At 39.0% G+C, this 12,690-nt stretch overlaps 2 protein-coding genes across 3 annotated transcripts; one reads left to right on the top strand and one right to left on the bottom strand.

Moving 5' to 3' along the window:
* Positions 1-77: 77 nt before the first annotated feature.
* Positions 78-2,650, top strand: hdhd3 (haloacid dehalogenase-like hydrolase domain containing 3). 2 transcript variants are annotated; one of them, XM_035662808.1, is made up of 3 exons: positions 78-180; positions 1,523-1,857; positions 2,010-2,650. In XM_035662808.1, the coding sequence occupies exons 2-3, from the start codon at positions 1,528-1,530 to the stop codon at positions 2,403-2,405; spliced, it is 726 nt and encodes a 241-aa protein (XP_035518701.1). In that variant the 5' UTR covers positions 78-180; positions 1,523-1,527; the 3' UTR covers positions 2,406-2,650. The 2 variants fall into 2 exon arrangements, with proteins under 2 accessions (XP_035518701.1, XP_035518700.1); XM_035662807.1 differs by having other exon boundaries at positions 125-186.
* A 3,671-nt stretch (positions 2,651-6,321) lies between these two features.
* tgfa (transforming growth factor, alpha) lies at positions 6,322-12,684 on the bottom strand. Its single transcript, XM_035662273.1, has 7 exons — positions 12,521-12,684; positions 11,327-11,512; positions 10,905-11,078; positions 9,144-9,258; positions 8,500-8,649; positions 8,255-8,346; positions 6,322-7,352 (listed from the first exon to the last, which is right to left on the bottom strand). The coding sequence occupies exons 1-7, from the start codon at positions 12,558-12,560 to the stop codon at positions 7,345-7,347; spliced, it is 765 nt and encodes a 254-aa protein (XP_035518166.1). The 5' UTR covers positions 12,561-12,684; the 3' UTR covers positions 6,322-7,344.
* Positions 12,685-12,690: the final 6 nt, after the last annotated feature.

The raw sequence follows: 12,690 nt of genomic DNA, 5'->3' as shown, positions 1-12,690 counted from the left end.
ATATATAATAAATATAAAATAAAATATTATATGTCTACGGTTGTAACCACTGTACAGCTCCACACTCCAGTCAGCAGGTGGCGGTAACGCACCTACGAGCTGGTTTGCCAACCGCCATTAGAGCCCGAAGAAGACGAAACGTTGTTTACAACCGTGGAAGCACCGGAAGACTCGGTTTCGGTAACGGTAACGTTTAAACTGTTTATTTGCTTATAACTTTTTACGTGTCTTTGCTGGAGTAGCTTTCTGACATGCGCATAAAACCTGACACATTAATTAAAATACAAAACCAACGAGCGCAACGTCCGGCTAGTGGCAAGAAGTACAAGGACGCCATAGTATGGTGACCATGCGTTGAGTTCGCTGTCGTTATGGTATTTGGCCTACAACGTTTCATCGTTTAGAACTTGTAACCAAGGCGACAGTGACGACAGTTTGCTGTTGGGTGACGTAACTGGTCGCCACGAAGCTGTACACGTGCGTGTGAACGTCAGTCGGGGGTTAAAATTAGCCTCCAGTGCTAATCTGTAATGTCAGGTCTCCACTTCAGACAGTCTGCAACAAGATGTCACAAAATGGGCTCAGCACAGTGAATACTGCTGAAAGCTCTGTTCCGTTCAGGTCAAACATGGGCAGGGGGCTCACTGGTTGTCGGTCATTAGGGTCCCTGGTAACACCTGTGGTTTACCTTGCTGCTTCATGACAAAATGGCTGCTTTGAAAACAAAAAGGTGTAGTCACGGTTTACTGGGACGTGTGAGTGTAGCAGAGCCCTTGTTGAAGCACTGCACATTTAATTTAATCCACCGCGTTAGATATCACCTTTTAATGAAGGTTTTTTATGGCTCTTCAACCTGAGCAACGGTCTGTGTGAGCAGACCTTTAATATTATTAATAGCAACACCTAGAAGATAACAATGTCTTCTGTGAAAAAGAGTTAAACTATATCATCAGTGGACAATCATCTCCCCTATTGGCCCTAATTATGTAAACTTTAACACGGGGCCCCTCTTAAAGATATTACATTTGTGTTAACGACATGAACACAAATCAAGTTATACACAATAGACCTCTTTTGACATATAAAAAAAAAACCATGGCTGTCAATAATAAAATGAATGTTGGCTGAAATCCATTTAGCTGCTTCAGTTTCAGAGTCCTGGTTTTGTGCCTACTGGCTCACTGTCTGTCTTATTGGGACACATGAAAAGAACAAAGCTATTCATTAATGTTATTAGTAACAGCTGTGCTTTGTATACTACTAATACTGTCAAAATGTCTCCTATCAATCTGTTTTTACATTCTCTTACGATGAGATGGGACAATTTGACTTTACGATGAAGGAATTCATTGTTCAGACTAAATTTAAATGTACAGAATAAAAATAACGATTTGAGATGTTTTTTTGTTTTTGTTTTGAATCACTCTCATACAAACATCCTGGTGAGGAAACATTTACTAAACGTTTTATTCAGGTTTTGCTTTGCCATTAATCTGTATAATGTCTGGTGTTTCCTCTGTAGGTATAATGCAGTCTCCTCTGCGCTGGGTGCTGTGGGATGTGAAGGACACCCTTCTGAAGGTGCGTGCGTCTGTGGGAGAGCAGTACTGCAGGGAGGCTGAACGAATGGGCTTGAACCTCAGTCCTGTGGACGTCCAAGCCGCTTTCCTCCAGGCGTATAAACAGTATTCCAGGAGATACCCAAACTATGGCGTCACTCAGGGCCTGGATGGACGGTCTTGGTGGATCAGAGTCGTGCAGGACACTTTCTCCAGGTGCAGGGTACAGGACCCAGCCCTGCTCCATACAATGAGTAACAACCTTTATCAGAACTTCTGCAATGCAGAGAACTGGGAGGTAAATGACAGATGGTGATTATGGATCTGTTTAAAATGGACACTTTGTCAAGTATTTCTGCACATTTCTACTAATGTTTGCTTTTTATATGAATGTGGTGGACAAAGTAGCACAGAAAAGTTCAACTTAAAACTGTGTAATGTCTGTTTTAGGTATTTCCAGACTCACAGAAGGCACTGGAGAGCTGTTCCTCTCTCGGACTGAAGATGGGTGTGGTGTCAAACTTTGATAGTCGCCTAAAAGAGATTTTACGTGTTTGTGGCCTGCTGTCTCACTTCAGCTTTTTAATAACGTCCGAGGAAGCAGGTGTGCCAAAGCCGAGTCCAAACATTTTTCATCAGGCACTGCAGAAATGTGGAGTACCAGCTGCTAGTGTAGCTCATATCGGGGACCACTATGTGAACGATTACCTTGCCTCTCGGTCTGTGGGTATCCACGGGTTCCTGTTAGACAGACACAACAAGTGTAACCAACCGGACTTTCCTCAAGAGCATCGGCTCAGCTCCTTGGAGGAGCTGCCATCACAGCTCCGGCAGCACATAGACTAATGCCAATCAGCCGTGGGCTCAAGTGCAAAGCTACTCAGCCCGACTGTGGTTCAGTTAAGAAACTAATTTCTGTGACTGACCTGAGTGGGCTCAACCACGTTAGAGCTCTCTACATAGTTAACAAATGTATTGAACCAACGCAAGGTCTGTGTTGTCATATAAAAACTGTATCAGTGTGTAATTGTCATGCAGATTTATTGTAAATAAATTGGGAGCAATAAATATTTATGAATTGTCTCATAAAACTGCCTGATTTCATCTGATGACGAGATTAAAAAAGGGTTTTGAGACTTGAAGAAAAAGTTTATATTGAAAAACATGTATACAAACATCAGAAGTGATACTAATACTTCTTATAGCACTAAGAATTTACAAAACAGGATCATAATAAAAACACCACTGTAAACAATAGGCAACATAAAAGTGGGGAACATAACAGATGGGTGACATATTAAAAGAAAAAAAGCATATAGTGTCTTAGTGAGGTGTTGGGCCACCGTCTGGGATACTCTACTGGAGGAATGAACATATTTCCAAAAGATATTCCAGCATCTGGCATTTAGTGTCTTAATAATTCCTTTTTAATGTATTTTGCAAGTATTTTGGGGACATTTTATAGCTTTATTACAGAGTTGATATTAGAAAAGACACAGGAAATGAGGGGAGGGAGAGATGGGGAAAGCCATGGTTACCAAACATCCCAGGTCCTTCTTTAGTCACCCATCTGTATTCATCTAGCCTTCCATATATTCACTTTTTCCAGTTAAAAAAGGTTTTGGTCTGAACGAATGATTGAATGATGAGTTATTTTGTGCAAGAGGTGGTGTTACAACATGTGCATGCAGGCAATTGACTCACCACTGTTCACTAATATTTTTACATAAAATCTGTAAGCTCCTGTGTTTGAAGTACTTCCTTTTAAATTCATAATCCCAGCACAAACAAACAGAGTGGTGAACTGATTGGATTGAGGAACACAAACCATATTAAACAGCAATAAATGACAAACTCTAATATACCATTAAGAATAACCAAAAATACAATAAATATTGTTGGGCCAGATACTGCTGTGTAGGTGATATGTGATTAAAACAATTTAATATCAATTTGGACTTTAAAGTAACATGTCCATTATGTAAAAGAGTTTTTGCCTCCTGTCCACACTAACCCTGAAAAGACCCCTTCCTGATACATGTCCCCCATCACTTACATCATTTTTTATTTTATTTTTTTGCACATGCACTATATATATATAGAGAGAGAGAGAGAATTTATAAGAAACAGAACAATGTGCAGATGAGAGGTTTGAAGCCAAACATGGATGATGAAGATACCTCCCCTTTATAAATATAATCATACTTTAAAAAGAGAAATAAAAACAAAGATTGTGTAATACAACATTCAAGCAGTTGACATACAATATTAATAGAAATGTACAATTATTTTACCCAGTGAAATACATTGCATATTATATTTACATTGTAATGCAATTAGGAAGGGATCATCCAATAACTTTTATGATGAACGTATGGAGTATGTGAGAATTATAAGATACTGAAAAAATGTGAACTTATCCTTTAAGTTGGATGAAGGTGAGGCAAGAGTGGAGACAGAAAGGATGTCAAACATACGCAATCATCACTCTACAAACATGAATTTAAATATTGTAACATCACATTCATGCTGTATAAAATGTGTCTTTGAGCAGCACTCAGGATCAGCCACCAGTGTAAAATCACATTATTTGGGTGAACTGACCCTTTAATTCAGAGGTGCCCAAGCTTTTTCCCTTGAAGGGCCAAGACTGAAATGTAATGGTCCAACATTTTATTGTCAAGACGTGAAATAGTGATAGCATCCCAAGTTCCCATAATTGACTGACTTCCTGTGACAAAGTGTCAAAATGCCCACTGTGCTCAGATTATGAAAATAAATTAATAATTAGGGATCCTACATATTCAAAGAGCAGTTTTACCTCACAAAAATAAACTGCACAAATAACAATTTATATTATAATTTCCTCAAATCAATTCCTTTTTTTTTTTTTTTTTTAAATTTCAGTAGAAACCTCTGGCGGGTCAAATTGAAACAGCGTGGCGGGCCCGCTATGGCTGGCGGGACCCACTTTAACTGAAGCTCTGAGCTTTCATCAATCCTAATGATTTGTTGCAGTGCTTAGCAGTGAGGAGAACAAGGCAGGGTTGCTTAACCCTAATACCTTTGTAAATACTCTTATTTCAAACCATCTGGTCAGAGGCAGATACTGGGAATGTTGGACTGAGGATCAAAAGGTCCAGAGGAGGAAGCAGAGGGGGAAAAAGACCAGAATGGCATTGCAATTCAAAGCAGATCTTCAGCCTCTTATGGGAAATCAGAATTGACACTTGTCCAAATCAGATTTCGAGAGAATTTCCTGATGACAACACACAGCTTTCCACTTCACGAAATGTGAATCACCACCCAGTTTGTAGTAAGTCTTGATTTCCCCTCTTCTTCTTTTTTTTCCAATTGATTTCATTCGTTTCCCCTCACACTCCTTTGTATGTTAAAGAGTATTGTGTATCTTTAGGGAATCGCCCACAAGAGCTGCTTAATTCAAAGCTGGTTTAGTAGCTCAGCCAGACGGCTCTAAAGGGCTCCACAGAAATCCAATTGCAGACATAATGGGATTGCAAAACAAAACGGAGCTCCTCGTGGAGCGAGCGAAAGCGAGGAGCAGAGGAGATGCAGCACCTTAAGGAAGGAAGACGTCTACCCAATGACATACAATGGAAATAAAATTAAAAAAGGATGTATGTGGCACAGTCTTGCACATTGAATAAAGGCTTTAACATGAATGGGTATACATTCTGTAAACTCAAAAACACAATAAATTAAAAAGAACGTAATGGCGATATAGAAGAGGGCTGAAACATTTCCTTCAGCTATAAAAGCACTCAAGAGTTCAGCTCTTTGTTCAATTGTGCCCGGGGTTCAGGGTTTCATGTTGCCATTTCTGAGTCTTAAAATATTCAGTGGAAGAGAAAAATAGAAGAGCAAAGCGTCAGGAAATCGGGGTATTTGAAGAGGGAAGGAGGAAAAAAAAAGAATAAAAAGAAAAAGCTTCAGAAGTGAAAAGAAGGTCACGCAATGAATCAAACAGCAGACTCCAAAGACGGAGCAGCAATTATTAAGCACATGAATAAAAAAAATATGCACACGCGATTGCATTTTTAATTCATTTCATTGGAAAACAAAATAATATAGGCTTTCCAATTGTGACAACAGAAATCTTACAAAGTTAAGGGTTAATGTATGAGAGGATCATCCTTTTTCAGACGATTTTGTATTGACACAGTATATACACATTGAATATTTCACTGTGGTTGAGATATTTACACATAAAATGCTGTAATAACAAACATCAATACATATTCTGAATGTAAATATCATCACATACTGTAAACAAAGACAAGCATATCATCCCCTCGGAGTCTTTTGGCATTTTAATACCATCACATTCATTTTATCATGGAATTTTTTTTTTTTTTTTCGTGTACACACGTCGTACCCGAGTCAGTTTGTAATCATTTTATATTCCTTCACCGATAATTTTTCCAGTTTTCTTTTTAAGAAATTCTTAAATATTTTGTTTTAAATGAACCTTCAGAGGCTTTTCTCTCTTTAAAAGTATTTAAATTCAAAGTAGAGGCAATGCTATAACACACCACTCTAATATAAAGTGTTTTGTGTCTTTAAAAATACAAGCTGTGATTTAGGTGCATGCATGCTTAGGTGGATTTGTACAAGCCGTGTGCCTCTTCCCTTCAGTGCTCATTCAGGCAAAAGTTAGAAACAAGTGTATTTGGCATCTCTCATTATGTGGACACTCTCTCCAAGTGACCAGTGTGCAGTAAGTGCAGTTTTTTTTATGAACAATGAGCAAGCTTGCAGAAAAGTGCAACAATACAATAGGACCATAATAATAATAATAATAATAATAATAATAATAATAATAATGTGGCCTCCCAGGATGTGCATGTGTCTTTAAAGTTATAGCCTGCAAATCAAAAACCTCTGATGCATGAACGTGTTCAAGTAACAGCTCAGGAATTAAAAATAAAACTGAAATATTTCAGCTTCAGTAGCAATACTGGGGTCAAATCATTTGAAAAAAATACCTGGATGATTGTTTTCTCACAACCATATTTGTGTACAGTTACAGATTGAAGTCCAGGGTTTTTTTAATACAACAGCAGTCAGTCCATTAAACAATTCCTACTCCTGTCAGGTGAAGTGAGTTCCTTCTTTAAAAACAGATACTAAAACTTCTTTAAAGCATCAGTTTTCCCCCCCACCAGAATTTCTTAAAAATGTCCTCTGTGCTTGTAGAGTTCTGATGAAATGTGTGCAAAGTTATTAAAAGACAAAAATAGGAATTGGGGTCTTCTGACTTAGGTTAATTCAATGATTGTTGTCCCACAGCCCAAAATAAACAGTGTTCCTATTCAACATCCACACAGGACGATTAATGGCCTTCTAGATCATTTCTCGTGTCCTCTAGGCCAGCCATAAACAGTAATCAGGACACGCAGAGCTCTTCCCATGTAGGATTTGGCAGCAGCTTCATCCTCAGAGCTTCTAACAGACTGTTGTAGTTCTGCAGGTATTTCCACAAAATCAAATAGTGAAGTAAACATGTTCCTACGGTGTTTCAGGTCAAAGGTCGCAGTCAGTGGGGGAAAAAAAAAAAATGTCATGGAGCATTTAACCTCCCACATCGAGCAGGCCTACCTTAGCCACACTGAAGATGGTGCTTCTTCGCCTCTGGCCAGGTCTGCTTGATCAGAACATGTGAGTACCTCTTTGAATGCAATCCTGAGGGTTTGTGGGCCGGACAAGACGAGGAAAACTAAACACGCCGTGATGCAATCAGCTCATGTTCCAGCAAGATGTCTTCTCAAACCACTGAAAGGCAAATAATAAGGTAAATTATTTTCATTAGATTTTACAGTCAACAAATCCCACAAGAAACAACAAAAGATAATGAATTGATCCTACTAATAAGTATTGTGTGTGAGTATCCAAAGCCTGATACATCTTATTCCTCTGAGCTATACAGCTCCACTGTTGTCAAAAAAAATATTAAAAACACATCAATGAGCCTCAATGTTGTTTCTTCATTACCATCAACATGGGCATTGTAGTTTATTTTGAGTCAACCATCTTGCTGTTGCAAATGCTCACTAGAGCAGCAACTGTGGATTAATCCACAGCTGAAAATAGTCCCCAACACATTTACTCAGTCAAAGTTACATACACTAAAAACTACAGCACCTCGCTGGTTTAAAATCCTTTTTTCATAATGAAACTATACATTTATGACCTGTTTGAATTTAATGTATTGAGAAACAGACTACCTTTTACGGGACTTGTTGTGTTTTTGTTACATTAACTGAGCCATTCCTACCAACAACTTTCTACGGAGGCCAGAACGGACAAACCAAACTCTGGCTATAGAAAGGCCCTATCTAGAGTCCTCCTATATGCTTGGAAAGCGAGCAGTACCAAAACCAAAAAATCCTACACACTGGTCCTTTCACAGGACAAATATATTAATAATTCCACGCTTATACCTCAATGTGTATAACATCATTTTTTATCCCCAACCACATTAAAACAATATGAACAGGGACACAGAGAGCCCATCTATCTGTACTCTTTGCCTTAATACATCCAATGTACAGTATGTAGCATTTACTGGACATCTACATTATACAGTCTCATTGCTCTCAACTTTGTCAGTAATTTGCCACCCCAACAACAAAATAGAAATGTGACCTTGAAAACACAAGAAATAAATAAAGTACCACTCTCAGAAGGATAGCAGGATGCTCCGTGCTTCTCTGGGATGTAGTGATGTGCGTGTCTCCTCCTGCGACAGTCCTGCCTCCACCAGCAACTGCACAAGAAAAGACGCAAATACTGGAAAATTCTCCTGACAACAAGCTCATTACTTCATTCCTTAGTTGGACAAATGTGTTCTGTTAAATACTGTTCAGTTTATCAGCTATAATCCCAGTGAACCTGTTAGTATAAGGTGCATGTTACTTACTGTAACAGTGTACACAACACCATGATGAGAACACACCCAATCACACACAACACCAGCACTGTGGCAACGGTCTGTTGTCTGTGATTAGTTGCTACTACAGCGAGCAGGTCTGCATGCTCACACCTCATCCCGACAAAGCCTGCATGACACCTGCAATAAGGTCGGAAAATCAAATCAGGTATGCATAAATACGTAAAAACAGCAGTTAATTGACTTTGTAAGTAGCACAAATCACAGTGTTATCGGCTGACAGGGGAAGTCCCAACACTCGTAGCTGTTTGTAACATCAATATCATATCTAATATCATAATATAACTGCTGCAATTCACCTTTCCAGTAGAAAAATAGTTTTGAAAAGTTATTGTTTTTTTAACCTAATACAAATTTTAACTCATAAATGTTCACGTTTTCTCTATAGAGGCATCATTTTGAAAAGTGAAAAGTGCTTTAAATTGCTAAAACACCAAAAAGCAAAAAAAAAAAAAAAAAGCAATGTTAAAAAGCAACTGTAAAAGAGGATGAAACATATTCTTTTGTAAGTTAAGAGTGCATTATCGGTAAATCTGATCACTGTTATGTCTGAAAGTGAACTGACAGTCGACTCAATAATGTGGGCGTTTTTATTTAAGACGGTAACAACTTACACACATGCAGGTGTCTCCTCTAAAATCAGGAAGCGACACGTGCCATGGAAGCAGAAATGGCGGTGGGAGTCTGGACAGTCGTCAAAGTGAGACCGAACAGCCGCTGCCACAAACTCTGTGAGGTTGTAAGACAAGACATTGTTAACAATTTCAGAGATATATACCATACATTTTTTCAGACCATAAAACATGCAAATATTTTCCATTGAAACCAATGCAAATTAAATCATTTTAGTTGGGTGGCCAGTAGGAACCGTCTACTGATATTTAAGTGGGTCACTTGAACTGATGACACAACCATCAACCTTTAGAAGTCCTTTAGTGCATTGGTTCACAACCTGGGGTCTGAGGACACCCAGGGATGCCTACAAATGGGGAATATTTTAATTTCACCATTATTTAATTGGCTATAATATTGACAGAATGTATAAGAATGACTATTCTGTTTATAGGTTTCACACTCTTCACTGTTAATCTGCCAATCTACAATACAGACAGTTATAGAATAACTAAATCTCATCAGCGGGGGATCCGACAGGCGAACATCTTATCAAATTAGGTTTGCCGCCTGATTTGTTTTAATTTGGGAGGCCTTGACACCAAAAAGGTTGAGAACCACAGCTTTAGTGCATGAATTCAACCCTAAATTACAATATCAAATATAATCAAAGTGCATTTGGTCCGAATACACACCATGACACAGGTGAATATCATAACTCTAAAAATAGCATAAGCCCGCAGAGACCTGAAACAACAGCATGTACTAAATCCTAAAGCTGACACCCACGCCACCAACGGTAGACTGAAGCCTTTTGTTACCAGTTGCGTGTGGATTTATGGTGGCTTACATCTCTCACTTTACCTGGGAGGGACAATTAGAGTCAAGAAAAGTCCCAGTGAGACGCTGCAAACAAAAAGACTCCATCCATCATCCCACATTAGGACTCAGGAGAGAGCACATCCCTGCAGTAACCACATTTCTCTAGCAGAAATTAAAGCCTTTAAGCAACTATCTCTGTTTTCACTCGGGACAGAAATATCTGATTAAATGAACGCCCAGACAAAACAGGACATTTCTTACACATAAGCTGTACAGTCAGACAAATTCCTACATAACTGACTCAAACAAAAGTCAGTGTTCCCCAAGCAGTCGAAACAGATACATAGTGTGGCATTCAGACTGGGAAGGAGGATGAACATCCAGACAGATAGCTGCATTACAGCCTTCGTCACACACTCCATTCCAACGGTAAATGGGCTTTTGGATTGCAGCCTACATGTATTGTCTCCTTCTTTCAGACTCTGTGAAAGCCCTCTGTTGTCCCTGAGGCATCTGCCTACCAACCCCTCTCTCATTCCATGTGATTTTGGCAGTGGAACGAGAGAAACATTGAGACACAAAACAGCCTTTAGGGCATGTAAGGTGCTTTTAATTTGATACTGTAGGTGCAGCTTTTTGTGAAATGGCTGAATGTACTGTTCATAATCTTTAATTTACCACAATGGCTACCCTCACTCACGCTAAGAGGATCAATTATCAGCGAGCGCCACACTGTCTGCATGTGTTGATGCACTGCAGCTCAATGGGAAGCTTTACAGTGTTGAGGACTCCGACTGTGGAAGCAACGCTGCAGTGAGAGCAGATTGAGGGCTGCAATGAGGTTTTATCTTAAAATACAGTGAATGTTTTACTGAAAATGGCTCGACAATGAGCTTGAACCTTCTCTTGCATCTTTACATGACACGGCTGCTGAGACTTACTTTTAACTGGAGGGATGATAGTTGTAGTAGTCGCAGTGGTTGTAGTAGTTGTGCCTCTTGTTGCAGAGCGGCTTGTTGAGGAGTTCGGAGCAGCAGTGGAGTTTGTACTGATGGAAATGCTGGCTTCAGTGATAGTTGAATTGCTCAGCTCTGCTCCAAATGTAAAGAGGGAAGCTATAAAGATGAAGATAAATGGCCATTAACATATGATACGATCCTAATGTGAAAAATCTAGAAATAACTGCAAGTCCCTGCAGGAATATAACAGCAGATACAAATGCCTGATGTGGATGCAACACTACAATAAGAGTGGATAAAGTCTTAAGAACATCGGACATATGACATATTGTTGTTTTCTTCTGGAGATGATAGAGAGTTTCTTCTCTTGCGTCTTCACGTGACACGACTGTGCTGAGACCTACTTTTAACTGGAGGGATGTTGGTTGCAGTAGTTGGAATAACTGTTGCAGCCGTTGTGCTTCTGCTGCCGTTTGCTGCAGAGGTGGTTGTCGAGGTGTTCGGAGCAGCAGTGGAGTTCGAATTGATGGAAATGCTGGCTTCAATAATTGTTGAATTGCTCGGCCCTGCTCCAAATGTAAAGAGGGAACCTGCGGAGAGGAAAACAAACCTCTGATACAGTGCCAATGTCAAATATAGAAATAGCAACAAATCCCTGCAGGAATATAATAACAAAAATACCAAGAAAGTTCACTGTAAACTCACCATTGAGTACCACAGACATACTAAAAGTACCTATAGGAATATAAAAAATATATATTACTGTATTGTGATTTCCCCCCCCCCCCCCTAAAAAAAAAGAAAACCAGCTGTCATATATGTTACTATATGATGAACAACCTTAGTCCCAGTAATCTGCCCCATACAGCTCTCATCATGTGACTCTTCAATGTAATATCGATGCTTCATTGAGTAACTGGTACCCAACAATAGTAACAGGGTCAAGCATCCACTAAAAGGATGAGACCAAAGCACTATAAATACAGCCGGTCTACGTGGATACACGCAAGCATAACTAGACTGAAACAAGCACATGAAAAATTTAAAAGTTGACAGAAACTCCAAGATCATAAGAAACATGGTGATTTTTATACTTTTTTTTCTCACCATAAAAATTTAGAATATAATACAAAAATCCATCAAATTAACACAACCACTTTAGTTTAAATATACCGTATTAACAATCAGTGACACCAGAGAGGATAAACAAAATACCATCAAGCAGAGTAAGCTCAATACAGCTAGTTAAATTAATTTGGAGAGCTAAAACACTTTAAATTGTAAATCTGTAATTTCCCAGCTTGGGATCAATAAAGTATATCTATCTATCTGTATTCGATCATCTTTATCTATCTAGTCTCATCTATCTAAAAGTTGTATATTGAAGATTTGGCATTGATTCTCATTGCAAGTCTTAAAGTGATCCAGTGACTTAACATGGAACCAAATAATTACTACTGGAGGACCCATATCTCTCATTCAGCTCTGTTAATCACTAATCAACTACATTAATCTAAAATAAATTAAATAAAATGAAGTAAGAATGAGGCATGGACACAAATGAAAATGCTTAATTTCCAGGAAAATGATCTACTCACCGCTTATGAGAAAGAGTGTATCCCAGAAGATCCGAGTCATCTTGACGACTTGTAGTCTAAACTAGTTGAGGGGCAGCTTCACTGAAATGCGGCCGTGTGTTAAGAAACCACATTAGTCATTAGTGTTGCAGCAGGCTGCAGGGCGAGCAGCAGCAACACAGGAAACATTT

Source organism: Morone saxatilis, unplaced genomic scaffold (genome assembly GCF_004916995.1).
Source record: "Morone saxatilis isolate NCDOM2014 unplaced genomic scaffold, NCSU_SB_2.0 Contig18, whole genome shotgun sequence".
Classification (NCBI taxonomy): domain Eukaryota; kingdom Metazoa; phylum Chordata; class Actinopteri; family Moronidae; genus Morone; species Morone saxatilis.
Note: the sequence above shows the minus strand (reverse complement) of the source record. Positions and strands in the feature narration are given on the sequence as shown.